General features: G+C 40.8%; 1 protein-coding gene across 1 annotated transcript; it reads left to right on the top strand.

Annotated features, from left to right (window-relative positions):
* On the top strand, positions 1 to 19,559 carry LOC102808337 (NXPE family member 4-like). The gene is made up of 7 exons (XM_085500801.1): positions 1 to 131; positions 942 to 1,024; positions 2,414 to 2,493; positions 3,828 to 3,976; positions 16,310 to 16,867; positions 17,831 to 17,883; positions 18,530 to 19,559. Exons 2-7 carry the CDS (start codon positions 976 to 978, stop codon positions 19,276 to 19,278), a joined length of 1,638 nt encoding a protein of 545 aa, XP_085356927.1. The 5' UTR covers positions 1 to 131; positions 942 to 975; the 3' UTR covers positions 19,279 to 19,559.
* The last annotated feature ends 1,704 nt before the right edge of the window (positions 19,560 to 21,263 follow it).

Below are 21,263 nucleotides of genomic sequence, written 5' to 3'. Positions count from 1 at the left end.
ATTGCAGTGGTTCCCCGTGTCAACCGTCACAATGTTTTCTTTGAGACGAACGCCACGGCACAATCTAATATGACCATGACGGATTTTTTCCGCTCTGCTGTTGTTTATCAGTACCATGAGGGCTAATCCAGGTATTTATATAAACGTTTTGGTTGTGTACGGCGACTTTTAGCATGGCATTGTATTACCATTAGACAACGATTAAAGGTCGGAACAGAAACATACAGCGGCGGCGATGTATGTATGCTCGCATATAAATGTTATACAGTGGGTCTATGTGGTCCATGGGTATAAGCAAATCTTGTTCTTTGTGATCATTTACATAAGTCGTTATCATATTACGCCATGTATAGCCACGCAGCTTCGCGAAGTCGTCGATACAATAACTGGGCCATGGTTTAATTACGCGCGTTCGCTCGATTGGTCCATCATTTACATTAAATATGCACATTTCATTTGTGAGCCTATGTAAATGTCTGGACCATATTCAAATTCGCTTCTCGTGGCAATACATTTATCATATATTAGGGGCACAAATTGTTCGCAATATTTTATTCCAAATGTGTTACATATGTACACTTAGTGTGATTTTAATTTTTTTAAATAATGTGAAAATATTCAATTTTCCTCTCCATTATTTCAGGAAAATATTTATCCTTAAAATCTCATAATCATCGTGAAATCTATCAACTATTTTCATCATGTTATGAGTTATTTTAACTATAAAAAACAATGGTGACTTTCACCTATTTTGTGTGACAATTACTTTGATGTTCATACTTGTGTCACAGTAAAATAAAACCACTTTTTTAAAGTAAAGAACATTTCACGATGTGTCATTACATAAATTAACCATTAAAAAAGTTTATACGACAACTGTTTTTGATTATGTATTCGTTTTTCTTTTTTCATCTAAAACATCTCTCAAACATGATCATCAGTGCTATGGACGACTACAGATCAAAGTAATATCGAATGTCTCCGTCGCACCCATTGAAGTCATTGAAACGAGGGCGACTTATAGGTAAAGTGTATTCAAGTTTTCGTGTGTCACGACAAATGTACGGGTTTTTCACTCATGTAAATCCCGGATATTGGTGTGATGACGTAAATAATAATCGTTCAAAGAAAATGGGTCATACGTAAATGAACAAATATATCTATATATTTATACATATATCTAGACCGTCGACAGTCCTCGGGCCTAATGTAATTGTTTTTCCTAGACATTCGACATTTTCCTAGACTTTAGTCCCGAGAGACTGTCCACGTCTGCAGGTTTCTAGTTGATATGAATAATTCATAGTTGATGCTTACGTCACAAAATAAATTATATTAACATGGTGTATGCAAATGTATTCTAAATGACCTCCTGAATGTGTTGGTTGTTCATTTTATGAACACAATGAATAGAGGTCACTCCAAACAAAAATAGCAAAGAAAACTATTAAATCGCCTAGAACCACGGAAACAACGTGCATTGTTTGTGGCAGCCAAATAGAAAATATAAAAAAACGGAGGACCAACAGAACTACGAAATGCGGATTTGTAGAGACAATCGATCTACATCTTGCCAGCCTGAATTCGTATGCGTGCAGAAAATGTGGACTCTTCATAAAACATGGATGAGTTCAGGAAGAAATTTCAACAAACTAAGCGAAAGTTATTGGAAAGGTCGCAGGAATTTTCCTCTAAGAGAATGGCAACTGAAAGTGGGGGATCCCTGGTTTCGAAACGAGTTCTTTTTGGCAAGACGAATGTCAAACACAGCACGCAGACGAACACGTCTCTCCCCTCTGTGTAGTTTGCAATATTGTCTCGCTGGTATTCTTTGCAAGAAATATAATGGTAGTCTAAACGTTCCAGCACTTTTATAATGCATCCGTCAAGATTTGTTTGTGTTATGATATCAAAAACTGCTGTGGAAAGTTTCGCGATCGCGTATAGTACATTAAAAATAACTTCGCGTAAGTCGTGGGCGATCCTAGTACACAGCGACCCCTGACCCTTTTCACGATTGACCACGATAAAATGATAGACATTTGCGCGACTATCATTTGCATATGAAAGTACCCGAATCTGGTAAGAAATATTACCAGTGAATTGCAGCACCGGACAGTCGGTCGTGCCAGACAGCATTCCATACTTCCTGTCCCGGCGTTCGAGATTTATTCACGCCTATTACGTTTATACACAATATTTATTATTAATAACAGATTGTCGACAGTCTAATATATATCATGTAATTAGATTTCCCCGGTATAGTATCAGTAGAAGATTTGAAGGATCGACCCTGGAAGATCGACGTTCTCTTTGCGTAGTGTATATGATAACCAAGCGATTGTTGCTGTTTATGTTTACGAAATTGCCTAATATAAATTTTATAATATCTATGGTTATTTTTCGTTATTAGACATGCTTGAAGAAATGTTCACCCGAAACAGACAGTTATTTATGTACGTTATGATATTAGGGGTATTTATTTATATAATGGTAGGTGTGTTATTGTTATTATTAGGTACAATATATAAAATGTTATTCTGTAAATATCAATTTTAGGATATGCGTTGTGTGCATTAATTATCTGTACAATTTACTATGGTAATAATGCTTTCGAATTGTAAAAATTAGGTTTGAATACAACGAACATGTTATTATACTAAACATGAAGTCACGCAATACCCTACGATTACCAGTACATACTGTATGAGTTCTGCATCAAAAAGACATTCTCTCTTTAAAAAAATGAAGTAAGAAATGAGAACATGTATTTTTTTTAATATTGTTGTTTGATGTTGTATGCAGATGAATGCATTATATTATGAATAACCGCGATGAACTGTGATTGCAGTTATATAATGGCAAGTGTTCGATGAAACAATGAGATTTTGTAATACGTATGTGCACGAATTGTTTCGGTGCGTGTAACAAATACTGCATTATTTTTCCTTTTTTTTCATCGACCGAATACGGTTGTGTGTGAGTGCTGTAAAACCGACATTTTTACTGTATCGATATTATGAATTGTGTTCGACAAGTGGAGTGATATGTTGTGATCGTTTTGTGGAGAATACGTATAGATACGCCACGTGATTTTGTTCTCGTGAGATTATATTTTGATTACTCACATTATGTAGAAATGAATCGATGGTCGCCGAGATCTCGTTGAGAGTGAAAAGTTACGAGACTTGTTTGTAACCTTCAAATAGTGTTCTATTCTCTCCTTCCACCACAACCGTGTTTTTTTTTAAATACCACGGTTACATTTGCCATGGGAACAGAGGGCGTGATGACGGGGGGCCTAATATTTGAAGGGTAAAAACGAATCTCGCGGCACACTCGCTCGCAATGAGATCTAGGATATCAATTAGCGTCTAAGGCCTGATGAGATATCATGAATTCTGTCTTCTTGAGACAGACCATGCAATATTCAAATTAACAAATGTACACAATATATCTAGTATGTAAGTACTTACATTAAAGCGGGAGGATCGTCACCTGCGCACGCGCGGGAATTGAGTCCCAACGGTGATAACAACACGCGCTAAAAACGCAAAGGCTCATGGGTAGAAGTTTGTTTGCAAACAATGACACACTATGGCCATTTGACGCATGCGCAGGTGACGACTCCCCCACTTTAACTTAAAGACAGTTCAAGCAGAGTTAAAACGTGTCACGTTGTAATATTATTCTGCATATATGCAATGCATTATAGATGTTAACTTTCACTTGTATATCCTGGAAAACTATTACCCCGTTGAAAACCCTCTAATCATTTAGTAAATGTACATTCACATTTTAGAATTCACATTTTTTATCGTTTTCAGATTTATGGGAGATATGAATGGCGCCCTAAAATGGTAATTTCTCCAAAATCCGTCGAATCGTACAACGGTGTCCACGGTACTGATCACTTATTGAATGCAGCCGAACCCACTTCGCTGTCAGGTGGTATGACGTCACCAAGAAAGTCAAGGTAACATTGAGGGCGCGCGTTTCGCTATCAAAATCAATACATTGCGTCAAACGTCCGTTGATGAGGGTCTAAAATCGAATAAAACATTACATGAAACAAACTAAATTAACATTTTTCTTGGTTTCAAGATTGTTTTAGAAATAAAAATTTAGACACATTTTAGTTGCCTAACAATGCAGGTTGTTAAACAAACTACACTTGTTATAACAACAAACATGTATATGACGTAACTCTTGCATCACAAACCTATAAAGTATTCTCTCATTCTATACAAGGCATATTGATCACAAACCCTTTATTCTGATAAAGTGAAAAATATTTCAAAATAAATTGTATGGTGTATGAACTATACTGGACATTTGTAGAAGGTGTACGTTAATTCACGCATACAATAGAATCACAGTTCGACAACTACAATTACAAATCATGGCAAAGAAAATGTCTGTGTATGGGAAGCCATGACTGTCTTATCCTACTCATTTACATTACATGATAGGCATTCACCATTGCATGATAGGCATTCGCCACAACGTGATAGGCATTTATCACAACGTGATAGGCATTTACCACAACGTGATAGGCATTCGCCACAACGTGATGGGCATTTACCACAACGTGATAGGCATTTACCACGTGATAGGCATTCACCAGTACATGATAGGCATTCGCCACAACGTGATAGGCATTCGCCACAACGCGAAAGGCATTTACCACAACGTGATAGGCATTTACCACAACGTGATAGGCATTCGCCACAACGTGATAAGCATTTGCCACAACATGATAGGCATTTACCACAACGTGATAGGCATTCACCATTACATGATAGTCATTCACCACAACGTGATAGGCATTCGCCACACCGTGAAAGGCATTTACCACAACGTGATAAGCATTTACCACAACGTGATAGGCATTTACAACAACGTGATAGGCATTTACCACAACGTGATAGGCATTTACCACAAGGTGATAGGCATTTACCACGTGATAGGCATTCACCAGTACATGATAGGCATTCGCCACAACGTGATAGGCATTCGCCACAACGCGAAAGGCATTTACCACAACGTGATAGGCATTTACCACAACGTGATAGGCATTCGCCACAACGCGATAAGCATTTTCCACAACATGATAGGCATTTACCACAACGTAATAGGCATTTACCACAACGTGATAGGCATTTACCACAACGTGATAGGCATTTGCCACAACGTGATAGGCATTTGCCACAACGTGATAGGCATTTACCACAACGTGATAGGCATTTACCACAACGTGATAGGCATTTACCACAACGTGATAGGCATTTACCACAAGGTGATAGGCATTTACCACGTGATAGGCATTCACCAGTACATGATAGGCATTCGCCACAACGTGATAGGCATTCGCCACAACGCGAAAGGCATTTACCACAACGTGATAGGCATTTACCACAACGTGATAGGCATTCGCCACAACGTGATAAGCATTTTCCACAACATGATAGGCATTTACCACAACGTGATAGGCATTTACCACAACATGATAGGCATTTATCACAACATGATAGGCATTTACCACAACATGATAGGCATTTATCACAACGTGATAGGCATTTACCACAACGTGATAGGCATTTACCACAACGTGATAGGCATTTACCACAACGTGATAGGCATTTGCCACAACGTGATATGCATTAAGCACAACGTGATAGGCATTTACCACAACGTGATAGGCATTTACCACAACGTGATAGGCATTTACCACAACGTGATAGGCATTTATCACAACGTGATAGGCATTTACCACGTGATAGGCATTCACCAGTACATGATAGGCATTCGCCACAACGTGATAGGCATTCACCACAACGCGAAAGGCATTTACCACAACGTGATAGGCATTTACCACAACGTGATAGGCATTCGCCACAACGTGATAAGCATTTGCCACAACATGATAGGCATTTACCACAACGTGATAGGCATTCACCAGTACATGATAGTCATTCACCACAACGTGATAGGCATTCGCCACACCGTGAAAGGCATTTACCACAACGTGATAAGCATTTACCACAACGTGATAGGCATTTACCACAACGTGATAGGCATTTACCACAAGGTGATAGGCATTTACCACGTGATAGGCATTCACCAGTACATGATAGGCATTCGCCACAACGTGATAGGCATTCGCCACAACGCGAAAGGCATTTACCACAACGTGATAGGCATTTACCACAACGTGATAGGCATTCGCCACAACGTGATAAGCATTTTCCAAAACATGATAGGCATTTACCACAACGTGATAGGCATTCACCATTACATGATAGTCATTCACCACAACGTGATAGGCATTCGCCACACCGTGATAGGCATTCACCATTACATGATAGTCATTCACCACAACGTGATAGGCATTCGCCACACCGTGAAAGGCATTTACCACAACGTGATAGGCATTCGCCACAACGTGATAGGCATTCATCACAACGTGATAGGCATTTACCACAACGTGATAAGCATTTACCACAACGTGATAGGCATTTACCACAACGTGGTAGGCATTTACCACAGTCAGCTGGCATCGGTGTCGCTGGGTACGGGTGTATTATGATAAAGGGAAGTTGTGCAACCAAATTTGCCGAGTTCGCAGTTTTCCGCCAATAAAAAAATGACTAAGGCAAAAACTCACGGGTTTTCAGCATTTTTGTAATAAAGAAATTATTCTCTATCAATAATCCGCCTAAAACAGGAACATTTTTACTAATTCTTGTGTTTTTTCGACGTTTTTTGAAAAACCTGCGATTAGGCTGCGAAAGTAGAACATTCCAGAGGGGGTAAAACGGAAGAGCCAAACTTAACGCGTAAAAATAGAACGCGTATTTTGATCTCTACGTGGCCAACCAATGGCTGGACACGGATACGTTTGCGGTCGTTGCCAAAAAGCCCCGCGTCCATCGCCTAGCGATGCTCTTCCGTTTCACCCCGTCCGGAATGTTCTACTTTCGCAGCCTTATCGCAGGTTTTTCGAAAAACGTCGGACAAACACAAGAATTAGTAGAAATGTTCCTATTTTGGGCGGATTATTGATAGAGAATAATGTCTTTATTACAAAAATGCTAAAAAACCGTGAGTTTTTGCCTTATACATTTTTTTATTGGCGGAAAACTGCGAACTCGGCAAATTTGGTTGCACAACTTCCCTTTATCATAATACACCCGTACCCAGCGACACCGATGCCAGCTGACTGTGGTAAATGCCTATCACGTTGTTGTAAATGCCTATCACGTTGTGATGAATGCCTACCACGTTGTGGTAAATGCCTACCACGTTGTGGTAAATGCCTACCACGTTGTGGTAAATGCCTATCACGTTGTGGTAAATGCCTATCACGTTGTGGTAAATGCCTACCACGTTGTGGTAAATGCCTACCACGTTGTGGTAAATGCCTACCACGTTGTGGTAAATGCCTATCACGTTGTGGTAAATGCCTATCACGTTGTTGTAAATGCCTATCACGTTGTGATAAATGCCTACCACGTTGTGGTAAATGCCTATCACGTTGTGGTAAATGCCTACCACGTTGTGGTAAATGCCTACCACGTTGTGGTAAATGCCTACCACGTTGTGGTAAATGCCTATCACGTTGTGGTAAATGCCTACCACGTTGTTGTAAATGCCTTTCACGTTGTGGTAAATGCCTACCACGTTGTTGTAAATGCCTATCACGTTGTGATAAATGCCTATCACGTTGTGGTAAATGCCTACCACGTTGTGGTAAATGCCTACCACGTTGTGGTAAATGCCTATCACGTTGTTGTAAATGCCTACCACGTTGTTGTAAATGCCTACCACGTTGTGGTAAATGCCTACCACGTTGTTGTAAATGCCTTTCACGTTGTGGTAAATGCCTACCACGTTGTTGTAAATGCCTATCACGTTGTGATAAATGCCTATCACGTTGTGGTAAATGCCTACCACGTTGTGGTAAATGCCTATCACGTTGTTGTAAATGCCTACCACGTTGTGGTAAATGCCTATCACGTTGTTGTAAATGCCTATCACGTTGTGGTAAATGCCTACCACGTTGTGGTAAATGCCTATCACGTTGTGGTAAATGCCTACCACGTTGTGGTAAATGCCTATCACGTTATGGTAAATGCCTACCACGTTGTTGTAAATGCCTACCACGTTGTGGTAAATGCCTACCACGTTGTTGTACATGCCTATCACGTTGTGGTAAATGCCTATCACGTTGTTGTAAATGCCTATCACGTTGTGGTAAATGCCTACCACGTTGTGGTAAATGCCTATCACGTTGTGGTAAATGCCTACCACGTTATGGTAAATGCCTATCACGTTGTGGTAAATGCCTACCACGTTGTGGTAAATGCCTATCACGTTGTGGTAAATGCCTATCACGTTGTGGTAAATGCCTACCACGTTGTGGTAAATGCCTATCACGTTGTGGTAAATGCCTATCACGTTATGGTAAATGCCTATCACGTTGTTGTAAATGCCTATCACGTTGTGGTAAATGCCTATCACGTTGTTGTAAATACCTATCACGTTGTGGTAAATGCCTATCACGTTGTGGTAAATGCCTATCACGTTGTGGTAAATGCCTATCACGTTGTTGTAAATGCCTATCACGTTGTGGTAAATGCCTATCACGTTGTGGTAAATGCCTATCACGTTATGGTAAATGCCTATCACGTTGTTGTAAATGCCTATCACGTTGTTGTAAATGCCTACCACGTTGTTGTAAATGCCTACCACGTTGTTGTAAATGCCTACCACGTTGTTGTAAATGCCTACCACGTTGTTGTAAATGCCTACCACGTTGTGGTAAATGCCTATCACGTTGTTGTAAATGCCTATCACGTTGTGGTAAATGCCTATCACGTTGTTGTAAATGCCTACCACGTTGTTGTAAATGCCTACCACGTTGTTGTAAATGCCTATCACGTTGTGGTAAATGCCTACCACGTTGTTGTAAATGCCTATCACGTTGTGGTAAATGCCTACCACGTTGTTGTAAATGCCTATCACGTTGTGGTAAATGCCTATCACGTTGTTGTAAATGCCTATCACGTTGTGGTAAATGCCTATCACGTTGTGGTAAATGCCTATCACGTTATGGTAAATGCCTACCACGTTGTTGTAAATGCCTATCACGTTGTGGTAAATGCCTACCACGTTGTTGTAAATGCCTACCACGTTGTGGTAAATGCCTACCACGTTGTTGTAAATGCCTTTCACGTTGTGGTAAATGCCTATCACGTTATGGTAAATGCCTACCACGTTGTTGTAAATGCCTATCACGTTGTGGTAAATGCCTATCACGTTGTTGTAAATGCCTATCACGTTGTGGTAAATGCCTATCACGTTGTTGTAAATGCCTATCACGTTGTGGTAAATGCCTACCACGTTGTGGTAAATGCCTATCACGTTGTTGTAAATGCCTATCACGTTGTGGTAAATGCCTACCACGTTGTTGTACATGCCTATCACGTTGTTGTAAATGCCTACCACGTTGTGGTAAATGCCTACCACGTTGTTGTAAATGCCTTTCACGTTGTGGTAAATGCCTATCACGTTGTTGTAAATGCCTACCACGTTGTTGTAAATGCCTTTCACGTTGTGGTAAATGCCTATCACGTTGTTGTAAATGCCTATCACGTTGTGGTAAATGCCTACCACGTTGTTGTAAATGCCTACCACGTTGTTGTAAATGCCTATCACGTTGTGGTAAATGCCTACCACGTTATGGTAAATGCCTACCACGTTGTTGTAAATGCCTACCACGTTGTGGTAAATGCCTACCACGTTGTGGTAAATGCCTACCACGTTGTTGTAAATGCCTACCACGTTGTTGTAAATGCCTATCACGTTGTGGTAAATGCCTACCACGTTATGGTAAATGCCTACCACGTTGTTGTAAATGCCTATCACGTTGTGGTAAATGCCTACCACGTTGTGGTAAATGCCTATCACGTTGTGGTAAATGCCTATCACGTTGTGGTAAATGCCTACCACGTTATGGTAAATGCCTTTCACGTTGTGGTAAATGCCTATCACGTTGTGGTAAATGCCTATCACGTTGTGGTAAATGCCTATCACGTTGTTGTAAATGCCTTTCACGTTGTTGTAAATGCCTATCACGTTGTGGTAAATGCCTACCACGTTATGGTAAATGCCTTTCACGTTATGGTAAATGCCTACCACGTTATGGTAAATGCCTATCACGTTGTGGCGAATGCCTATCACGTTATGGTAAATGCCTATCACGTTGTGGTAAATGCCTATCACGTTGTGGTAAATGCCTACCACGTTGTGGTAAATGCCTATCACGTTGTGGTAAATGCCTACCACGTTGTGGTAAATGCCTATCACGTTGTTGTAAATGCCTATCACGTTATGGTAAATGCCTACCACGTTGTTGTAAATGCCTACCACGTTGTGGTAAATGCCTATCACGTTGTGGTAAATGCCTATCACGTTGTGGTAAATGCCTACCACGTTGTGGTAAATGCCTACCACGTTGTGGTAAATGCCTACCACGTTGTGGTAAATGCCTACCACGTTGTGGTAAATGCCTACCACGTTGTGGTAAATGCCTACCACGTTGTGGTAAATGCCTATCACGTTGTGGTAAATGCCTACCACGTTGTGGTAAATGCCTACCACGTTGTGGTAAATGCCTACCACGTTGTTGTAAATGCCTATCACGTTATGGTAAATGCCTACCACGTTGTTGTAAATGCCTACCACGTTGTGGTAAATGCCTATCACGTTGTTGTAAATGCCTATCACGTTGTGGTAAATGCCTACCACGTTGTGGTAAATGCCTACCACGTTGTTGTAAATGCCTATCACGTTGTGGTAAATGCCTACCACGTTGTTGTAAATGCCTATCACGTTGTGGTAAATGCCTACCACGTTATGGTAAATGCCTACCACGTTGTTGTAAATGCCTATCACGTTGTGGTAAATGCCTACCACGTTGTTGTAAATGCCTATCACGTTGTGGTAAATGCCTATCACGTTGTGGTAAATGCCTATCACGTTGTGGTAAATGCCTACCACGTTGTGGTAAATGCCTATCACGTTGTTGTAAATGCCTTTCACGTTGTGGTAAATGCCTATCACGTTGTGGTAAATGCCTACCACGTTGTTGTAAATGCCTATCACGTTATGGTAAATGCCTATCACGTTGTGGTAAATGCCTACCACGTTGTTGTAAATGCCTATCACGTTATGGTAAATGCCTACCACGTTGTTGTAAATGCCTATCACGTTATGGTAAATGCCTATCACGTTATGGTAAATGCCTACCACGTTGTTGTAAATGCCTATCACGTTATGGTAAATGCCTATCACATTGTGGTAAATGCCTATCACGTTGTGGTAAATGCCTATCACGTTGTGGTAAATGCCTATCACGTTGTTGTAAATGCCTTTCACGTTGTGGTAAATGCCTATCACGTTGTGGTAAATGCCTACCACGTTGTTGTAAATGCCTATCACGTTATGGTAAATGCCTATCACGTTGTGGTAAATGCCTACCACGTTGTTGTAAATGCCTATCACGTTATGGTAAATGCCTACGACGTTGTTGTAAATGCCTATCACGTTATGGTAAATGCCTATCACGTTATGGTAAATGCCTACCACGTTGTTGTAAATGCCTACCACGTTGTGGTAAATGCCTATCACGTTGTTGTAAATGCCTATCACGTTGTGGTAAATGCCTACCACGTTGTGGTAAATGCCTACCACGTTGTTGTAAATGCCTTTCACGTTGTTGTAAATGCCTATCACGTTGTGGTAAATGCCTACCACGTTGTTGTAAATGCCTATCACGTTATGGTAAATGCCTATCACGTTGTGGTAAATGCCTACCACGTTGTTGTAAATGCCTATCACGTTGTGGTAAATGCCTATCACGTTGTGGTAAATGCCTACCACGTTGTTGTAAATGCCTATCACGTTATGGTAAATGCCTACCACGTTGTTGTAAATGCCTACCACGTTGTGGTAAATGCCTACCACGTTGTTGTAAATGCCTTTCACGTTGTTGTAAATGCCTATCACGTTGTGGTAAATGCCTATCACGTTGTTGTAAATGCCTATCACGTTGTGGTAAATGCCTACCACGTTGTTGTAAATGCCTATCACGTTATGGTAAATGCCTACCACGTTGTTGTAAATGCCTACCACGTTGTGGTAAATGCCTACCACGTTGTTGTAAATGCCTATCACGTTGTTGTAAATGCCTATCACGTTGTGGTAAATGCCTACCACGTTGTGGTAAATGCCTACCACGTTGTGGTAAATGCCTACCACGTTGTTGTAAATGCCTATCACGTTGTGGTAAATGCCTACCACGTTGTTGTAAATGCCTATCACGTTGTTGTAAATGCCTATCACGTTGTGGTAAATGCCTACCACGTTGTGGTAAATGCCTACCACGTTGTGGTAAATGCCTACCACGTTGTTGTAAATGCCTACCACGTTGTGGTAAATGCCTACCACGTTGTGGTAAATGCCTATGACGTTGTGGTAAATGCCTACCACGTTGTTGTAAATGCCTTTCACGTTGTGGTAAATGCCTACCACGTTGTTGTAAATGCCTATCACGTTGTGGCAAATGCCTATCACGTTGTTGTACATGCCTATCACGTTGTGGTAAATGCCTACCACGTTGTGGTAAATGCCTACCACGTTGTTGTAAATGCCTATCACGTTGTGGTAAATGCCTATCACGTTATGGTAAATGCCTATCACGTTGTGGTAAATGCCTACCACGTTATGGTAAATGCCTACCACGTTGTTGTAAATGCCTATCACGTTGTGGTAAATGCCTATCACGTTATGGTAAATGCCTACCACGTTGTTGTAAATGCCTATCACGTTGTGGTAAATGCCTATCACGTTATGGTAAATGCCTATCACGTTGTTGTAAATGCCTACCACGTTGTGGTAAATGCCTATCACGTTATGGTAAATGCCTACCACGTTGTTGTAAATGCCTACCACGTTGTGGTAAATGCCTATCACGTTGTGGTAAATGCCTACCACGTTGTTGTAAATGCCTACCACGTTGTGGTAAATGCCTATCACGTTGTGGTAAATGCCTATCACGTTGTGGTAAATGCCTACCACGTTGTTGTAAATGCCTACCACGTTATGGTAAATGCCTACCACGTTGTTGTAAATGCCTACCACGTTGTTGTACATGCCTATCACGTTGTGGTAAATGCCTTTCACGTTGTGGCGAATGCCTATCACGTTGTGGCGAATGCCTTTCACGTTGTGGTAAATGCCTATCACGTTGTGGTAAATGCCTATCACGTTGTTGTACATGCCTATCACGTTGTGGTAAATGCCTACCACGTTGTGGTAAATGCCTACCACGTTGTTGTAAATGCCTATCACGTTGTGGTAAATGCCTACCACGTTGTGGTAAATGCCTATCACGTTGTTGTAAATGCCTATCACGTTGTGGTAAATGCCTATCACGTTGTGGTAAATGCCTACCACGTTGTGGTAAATGCCTATCACGTTGTGGTAAATGCCTACCACGTTGTGGTAAATGCCTACCACGTTGTGGTAAATGCCTACCACGTTATGGTAAATGCCTACCACGTTGTTGTAAATGCCTATCACGTTGTGGTAAATGCCTATCACGTTGTGGTAAATGCCTACCACGTTGTGGTAAATGCCTACCACGTTGTGGTAAATGCCTACCACGTTGTTGTAAATGCCTACCACGTTGTGGTAAATGCCTACCACGTTGTGGTAAATGCCTATCACGTTGTGGTAAATGCCTACCACGTTGTGGTAAATGCCTATCACGTTGTGGTAAATGCCTACCACGTTGTTGTAAATGCCTATCACGTTGTTGTAAATGCCTATCACGTTGTGGTAAATGCCTACCACGTTGTTGTAAATGCCTACCACGTTGTGGTAAATGCCTATCACGTTGTGGTAAATGCCTACCACGTTGTGGCGAATGCCTATCACGTTGTGGTAAATGCCTACCACGTTGTGGTAAATGCCTATCACGTTATGGTAAATGCCTATCACGTTGTGGTAAATGCCTATCACGTTATGGTAAATGCCTACCACGTTGTTGTAAATGCCTACCACGTTGTGGTAAATGCCTATCACGTTGTGGTAAATGCCTATCACGTTGTGGTAAATGCCTACCACGTTGTGGCGAATGCCTATCACGTTGTGGTAAATGCCTACCACGTTGTGGTAAATGCCTACCACGTTGTGGTAAATGCCTATCACGTTGTGGTAAATGCCTACCACGTTGTGGCGAATGCCTATCACGTTGTGGTAAATGCCTACCACGTTGTGGTAAATGCCTACCACGTTGTGGTAAATGCCTATCACGTTATGGTAAATGCCTACCACGTTGTTGTAAATGCCTACCACGTTGTGGTAAATGCCTACCACGTTGTGGTAAATGCCTACCACGTTGTGGTAAATGCCTACCACGTTGTGGTAAATGCCTACCACGTTGTGGTAAATGCCTACCACGTTGTGGTAAATGCCTATCACGTTGTGGTAAATGCCTACCACGTTGTGGCGAATGCCTATCACGTTGTGGTAAATGCCTACCACGTTGTGGTAAATGCCTACCACGTTGTGGTAAATGCCTACCACGTTGTGGTAAATGCCTATCACGTTGTGGCGAATGCCTATCACGTTATGGTAAATGCCTACCACGTTGTGGTAAATGCCTACCACGTTGTGGTAAATGCCTATCACGTTGTGGTAAATGCCTACCACGTTGTGGCGAATGCCTATCACGTTGTGGTAAATGCCTACCACGTTGTGGTAAATGCCTACCACGTTGTGGTAAATGCCTACCACGTTGTTGTAAATGCCTACCACGTTGTGGTAAATGCCTATCACGTTGTGGTAAATGCCTACCACGTTGTGGTAAATGCCTACCACGTTGTTGTAAATGCCTACCACGTTGTTGTAAATGCCTACCACGTTGTGGTAAATGCCTACCACGTTGTGGTAAATGCCTACCACGTTGTGGTAAATGCCTATCACGTTATGGTAAATGCCTACCACGTTGTTGTAAATGCCTACCACGTTGTTGTAAATGCCTATCACGTTGTTGTAAATGCCTACCACGTTGTTGTAAATGCCTATCACGTTGTGGTAAATGCCTACCACGTTGTTGTAAATGCCTACCACGTTGTTGTAAATGCCTATCACGTTGTGGTAAATGCCTACCACGTTGTTGTAAATGCCTATCACGTTGTTGTAAATGCCTACCACGTTGTTGTAAATGCCTACCACGTTGTTGTAAATGCCTATCACGTTGTGGTAAATGCCTACCACGTTGTGGTAAATGCCTACCACGTTGTGGTAAATGCCTACCACGTTGTGGTAAATGCCTACCACGTTGTGGTAAATGCCTACCACGTTGTGGTAAATGCCTATGACGTTGTGGTAAATGCCTATGACGTTGTGGTAAATGCCTATGACGTTGTTGTAAATGCCTATCACGTTGGGGCAAATGCCTATCACGTTGTTGTAAATGCCTATCACGTTGTGGTAAATGCCTACCACGTTGTGGTAAATGCCTACCACGTTGTGGTAAATGCCTACCACGTTGTGGTAAATGCCTACCACGTTGTGGTAAATGCCTATGACGTTGTGGTAAATGCCTATCACGTTGTGGTAAATGCCTATGACGTTGTTGTAAATGCCTATCACGTTGGGGCAAATGCCTATCACGTTGTTGTAAATGCCTATCACGTTGTGGTAAATGCCTACCACGTTGTGGTAAATGCCTACCACGTTGTGGTAAATGCCTACCACGTTGTGGTAAATGCCTACCACGTTGTGGTAAATGCCTACCACGTTGTGGTAAATGCCTATGACGTTGTGGTAAATGCCTATCACGTTGTGGTAAATGCCTATGACGTTGTGGCGAATGCCTATCACGTTGTGGTAAATGCCTATGACGTTGTGGTAAATGCCTATCACGTTGTGGTAAATGCCTATAACGTTGTGGCGAATGCCTATCACGTTGTGGTAAATGCCTATCACGTTGTGATAAATGCCTATAATGTAATGTAAATGAGTAGGATAAGACAGTCATGGCTTTCCATATCTGTGGAGATATCTGTACGATATTACATCAAACCGCACTGTACTGAACATATGAATAAATTAGTAATACGTTGGCATGATTGGTTGATATGTGGGCATCACGTGATATAGTATGAAGATGCGCGTAATGCAACTTTCTCTTTTGATGGTAATGTTAATTATGCTAATTATTCATATTACGCAGATTGCGATTGGTCAGCGGCAATCACTCTGATATCAAACAAGGTGAAATTGTACACGTCACTATTGAAACATATGACTCAAGAAATATGCGAAAAAACGTGGGTGGTGATTTCTTTTTTGCGGTGATGTCAAATGGCGGAAATGTCAGTACGGCTGGCAGGGTTGCTGATCACATGAATGGTACATATAGTGTACACTTTTATGCTGGTTGGAATGGGTCGGCAAGTATTCACGTAATTCTGGTTCACCCACGCGAAGCCGTACATTGGTTGAAGACATCGTTTCTTCCACGAGAACGACGTATAGAATGGACTGGTATATTCTCAAACGTGACAACGAATGAAACGTCTGTGTGCTATGTCTCAGGTTCAACCGGAAGTGCGGAAGATGTGTGCGAGTTTGGAAATCGTAATTCACTGGGGAACACTGTGTTTGTATGCGAGAAAGCTGATAGTCTACCGTGTGAGACGCTTACGTACACTCGAGTCAAGAAGTCTTCTCTGAGTGACGCTGCCGAAAAAATTGTATCCGAGTATGAAGTAGACTATTTGTTCAAAGGGTAGGTAAAAGAAACACTTTATACTTTACTACACTACACTACGCTGCACTGCACTTCACTACACTCAATCTAGATCCTAGTTTGGGGTTTTCATTGTTTTTTATTTTTTTATTTAATTATTTAGTTTTCATATACTTTTTGGTTTAATATTTATTCGCTGGCAGTTCTTTTAATACTTTCATAATCATGGATTACAAAAAGATTAAAAAAATATAGAAAAAATAAAATAAAATAATATAATAAAATAATATATAAAATTAAAAAAGCTACGCTACGCTACGCTACACTACACTACGCTACACTACACTACACTACACTACACTACACTACACTACACTACACTACTGGCATTTATAATTATATACCTTTATAGCATGTCCTGTATTAATGCGAGTAACCCGATGCGTTGAATCTCTGTAAAAAACGTCACGTAGACATATGCTTGGTCGGCACAATTTAAAGCTTTTCGTGTCAACTATTACGTAATAAATGCAACAGTCTCCGTATTCACAGGATATCCACACCAGATGTTACCGAGCATTCCTGTAGATTATTGCTATACTATGAAACCAATATTCGTTGTGATGCATATTCTGTTAAAATTAATCTGAGACACACACTAAACTCTCGAGTTGTTTCCTCAATCGCAATTTTACGACGATTTCACTCATGTGACCACTGTTAGTCTGAGCAAACATTAGTTGTGTTTTGGTGCGCTTCCGAAGAAGAATTCGGGCAAAGTAACAATCTATTCAATAAACGACGCAATACGTCAGGATACGCCAGACACTGGTAAGCTGTATCTTTTAGATTTGTTTTAGGAAAGTTACTCAACATTGAAAAAGCTTCCAACTAAGTTTTGCTGCTGCAGCAATACAACTTGAAACAGCATTGTTGTATCACATTGTGATGCAATTGATCTCCGTATCCACGTCTATTACCCGGTTTATTAACTCTTTACAGACCACATATAATGACTAAGCTGGCAGGAAGTCCACTCAAGCTTGAAATTCAAGGTAAGTTTGATCGGTACAATTGTTGCACGGTATGGGGTCATTTTCGACGTGCCTCCAACGTGACAAACACAACGCGTGTACATATCATTTATCATTATACATAAGTTACAGCGTGTGTAATTTTGCGGTATTTTACAGGGTATTTTCATCCTACCATATAAAGAAATGCGATTTCCAAATATGGAATGATTACGCGCGTGAGTGTCCTCTAATAATAAAATCAAACATGGCTGTCATCAGGGTTTGACCAGACTCCACACAAAGAAGTTCGCTGTTTCTGTTCCAAACTTTTTGGATTTCGGCATTCCCAAATGATGTATCTATGAAAAAAAGATGTATAATGATGCGGTTATTACAAGAATACATCAAAGTATGCACTCAGACAGTATGCCGCTTCGCGTCCGTCGATACTCCAGCTGTAATGTCTTCATGCATACTTTGAGGTATTCTCGTAATAACCTCATGTTCACACACACTTTGAAAGCGCATCACTGCACTTCGACTAGTGCTCTTTAAAGATGCACTCATAGTGTAATCATATAGATATTGTGTGAAATATTTGTCTAAATTTACTCGAATTGTGGGAAACATAAATAGTGAGTAATAATGTACTAGTATTAATCTGCATATGTTTTGTTTATTTCAGGGAGGCATGACAGTAACTTTGACAACCTCCAACCATGTATTGCAGAGCTTCCCATACCTATCAGCGATGGATTCTGGATCGATGGAGAAACATGGCAGTCACTTGTGTGCAGAGCTAGACATTTTACTTTGCAACAAGCATTGGAGTGTCTGCGAGGAAAGTCGGTTTACCTTTTAGGTGACTCGACAGTGCGCATGTGGCAGAATTTCTTTCGTGTTAACATGACTAGGACAATGTCAGCCGCTGGGGCGCATCGACTATTGACCAGCGACGAATACAACGTATCAATTTTATTTGAATTTCCAGCTATTCGGATCGGTTCAGTTTGGTCGGAATTCAAGAACGATAAATACGAATCAGACGTGCTTGACAGCTTACAATCGTGCAATATCATCGTTACCTTGAGCCTGACGTATCATTTCGAGTCGTGGACGAATCGATCATATATGGAAAGGCTACACCATGTGCACAGTGCTGTTCAACGCCTTATGTCACGGTGCCCAGGCGCTATCGTTATCATCAAGAGTTCCCACCCGAGGGAGCACACGACGCGGTACAGTCACGTCCATAGTAGCGACTGGACGCTATTCCAAATGAACACAATAACGAGGAAAATGTTTTCTGGTATGGGTGTAAGTTTCCTGGACGTTTACGACATGTCATTGTCACATTATTCAGTTAACGATGTCCACATGCACATCCCAGCTCGCCAACAAATAGACTTATTTCTTTCATTTGTGTGTCCGTGATGTCTCGAAAATGAAATAATACATTGAATAACATGTCATATTCATCCATACTATGATTTTCTAGCTCCATGCGACACATAATTTTGAAGCTGTGTTATGTAATTACAGCAAGCACATTGAATAAGTAACTGTGAAGAGACTTCATTTTTTCGAGAACAATTTTCGTAGATAACTTATTTTTACAAGTCAACATTCGTATATTATGGACACTGTGTAATCTGAACAAAATATATGTCTATCTACTTATCTATCTCATTAATAATATAGAGGTAGTCATTGAATTTCTCAGTTATGGTACATTTTAAACTCCTACTAGCACAATGCCAAGGGTCTTGGCTTCCCAATTCTTTCTGATTCGTGAGCTTGATATAGTCCACCTCCCAGTCACATAGTGCTAGAGTCTGTATAAAGCTCAAAAGGCTTTCCATATATAGCTAGGACAGGAGTTGTATACAGTTTCTTTATAATTGTTCGAACGACATTCCATGTTTTCTATGTATGGAAACATCTGTAACCAGTTCACTCTTCTCCAACTTGGCTTATTGGCTGCCCTGTAGTCAACTGATGCAAAGGTTAACTTGTTCAAGGACCTCTTCATACAGAGCATTATGTATTTTCAAGCATGGTTGTTTCACAGGAACCTTTGATCCAAGATAATCCCACTCAACCATCGCTACCACAGGGTTAAGCAACCATTAGACCCAAATGCACTGGAATCAACACTTGGACCTGGCTTTATATTACCTGGTATCTGTGCAACTCTATCAGGCATTGAGCATTCTTGACTCAATTAGACTACCATGTACACTTAAGTATCTAGTACGTCAAATGAATGAATAGCGTAACATGCAACAGGGGCCAAATGTGTACCTTTGGTCACCATATGAATGACCTGCATACAGTTCCAACCAATGTAGTTAAGATTGTGTCAGTGCAAGTTGTGTCTTTAGTAACCAAGACTAGTATAGACTGGGATCACCAAACACTCTTAGTGAAAACATGACTTCAACTTCATTAGCCACCAGTGACTCTTTGTATTCGTATAATGGCGTGAATGACAGATGTGATAAATGCTTTTTATAAAACAAGTCTGATAGCATGACCACCTGAGATTCTGTTTTCACATGGGCTATTTAGCAAGCATCTGTTTCATCTGTTAACATGTCGCCACACTTGTTCTACTTCTACTGGATGGATAACTATGTGACAATATGTACTTACATTTAGGTCTATTCGGGCATTGCTCACCATATACGTATTCAAAATTACAGAAATTAATTTAAGAAAGCAGATTATGCATGGGGACAGTGTTTTGAAAAAATGTTACGAAATTAGCACTCGACATTTTATGCACGCTAAAATGCATCAATATAACTATCCACTGCATCGTTTTTCAGTATGGCTGTCCGCTTGTGCTTTAGTGTGAACGGAAATCAGTTACACACATCAGATCTCAGTTCAGATTTTTACGCTAATTAATGTTGCCGTAGCCATAACAAATTTACGTGTCAAATAATTTTGCACGTACATGTAACGTAAAACTTGTAGTATTTGTTATACCTCATTTACGTACTGCAATAAATTGGAACCATGTTCCTAATGTTTCACCCAAGCGATGACGCTCGATTGATTCCCCAATCCGGGTCTCTGATCGGACTATAGCACGTGGAACCGTTGACCACGAGACCATCCTTGGAAACAAATACATAATTCAGTGAAATGGTGTAATATTACTACGACAAATAAATAGACTCAATGGAATACATATATGAACTGACGAGCATACTTACCGTACAAATAAGTTATTAAATTTGAACAAGAAATCGCCGAGATGATGTCTATATTGTAGCACTTGTCGGGCATAAAAGGGTTTGCCGTTGACCTCAATTTTTACATTTCATTCCCGGCATGCAGTGCGAATACATTTTTCTTATAGATGGTGGTCAATATATCAGGTAAAAATGATGTAGCGTTAGTTCGTTCGG

Source organism: Saccoglossus kowalevskii, chromosome 6 (assembly GCF_978046115.1).
Source record: "Saccoglossus kowalevskii chromosome 6, keSacKowa6.1, whole genome shotgun sequence".
Taxonomy (NCBI): Eukaryota; Metazoa; Hemichordata; class Enteropneusta; family Harrimaniidae; genus Saccoglossus; species Saccoglossus kowalevskii.
This window is presented reverse-complemented; position numbering and strand designations above follow the sequence as displayed.

Bases quoted from the DNA above. Each gene is read 5' to 3' on its own strand.
- LOC102808337 (XM_085500801.1), top strand. From the start codon at position 976: ATGTCTCCGTCGCACCCATTGAAGTCATTGAAACGAGGGCGACTTATA. The intron at 16,868-17,830 runs GTAGGTAAAAGA...AACTCTTTACAG, and splicing joins GTAGACTATTTGTTCAAAGG to ACCACATATAATGACTAAGC. The intron at 17,884-18,529 runs GTAAGTTTGATC...TGTTTATTTCAG, and splicing joins ACTCAAGCTTGAAATTCAAG to GGAGGCATGACAGTAACTTT.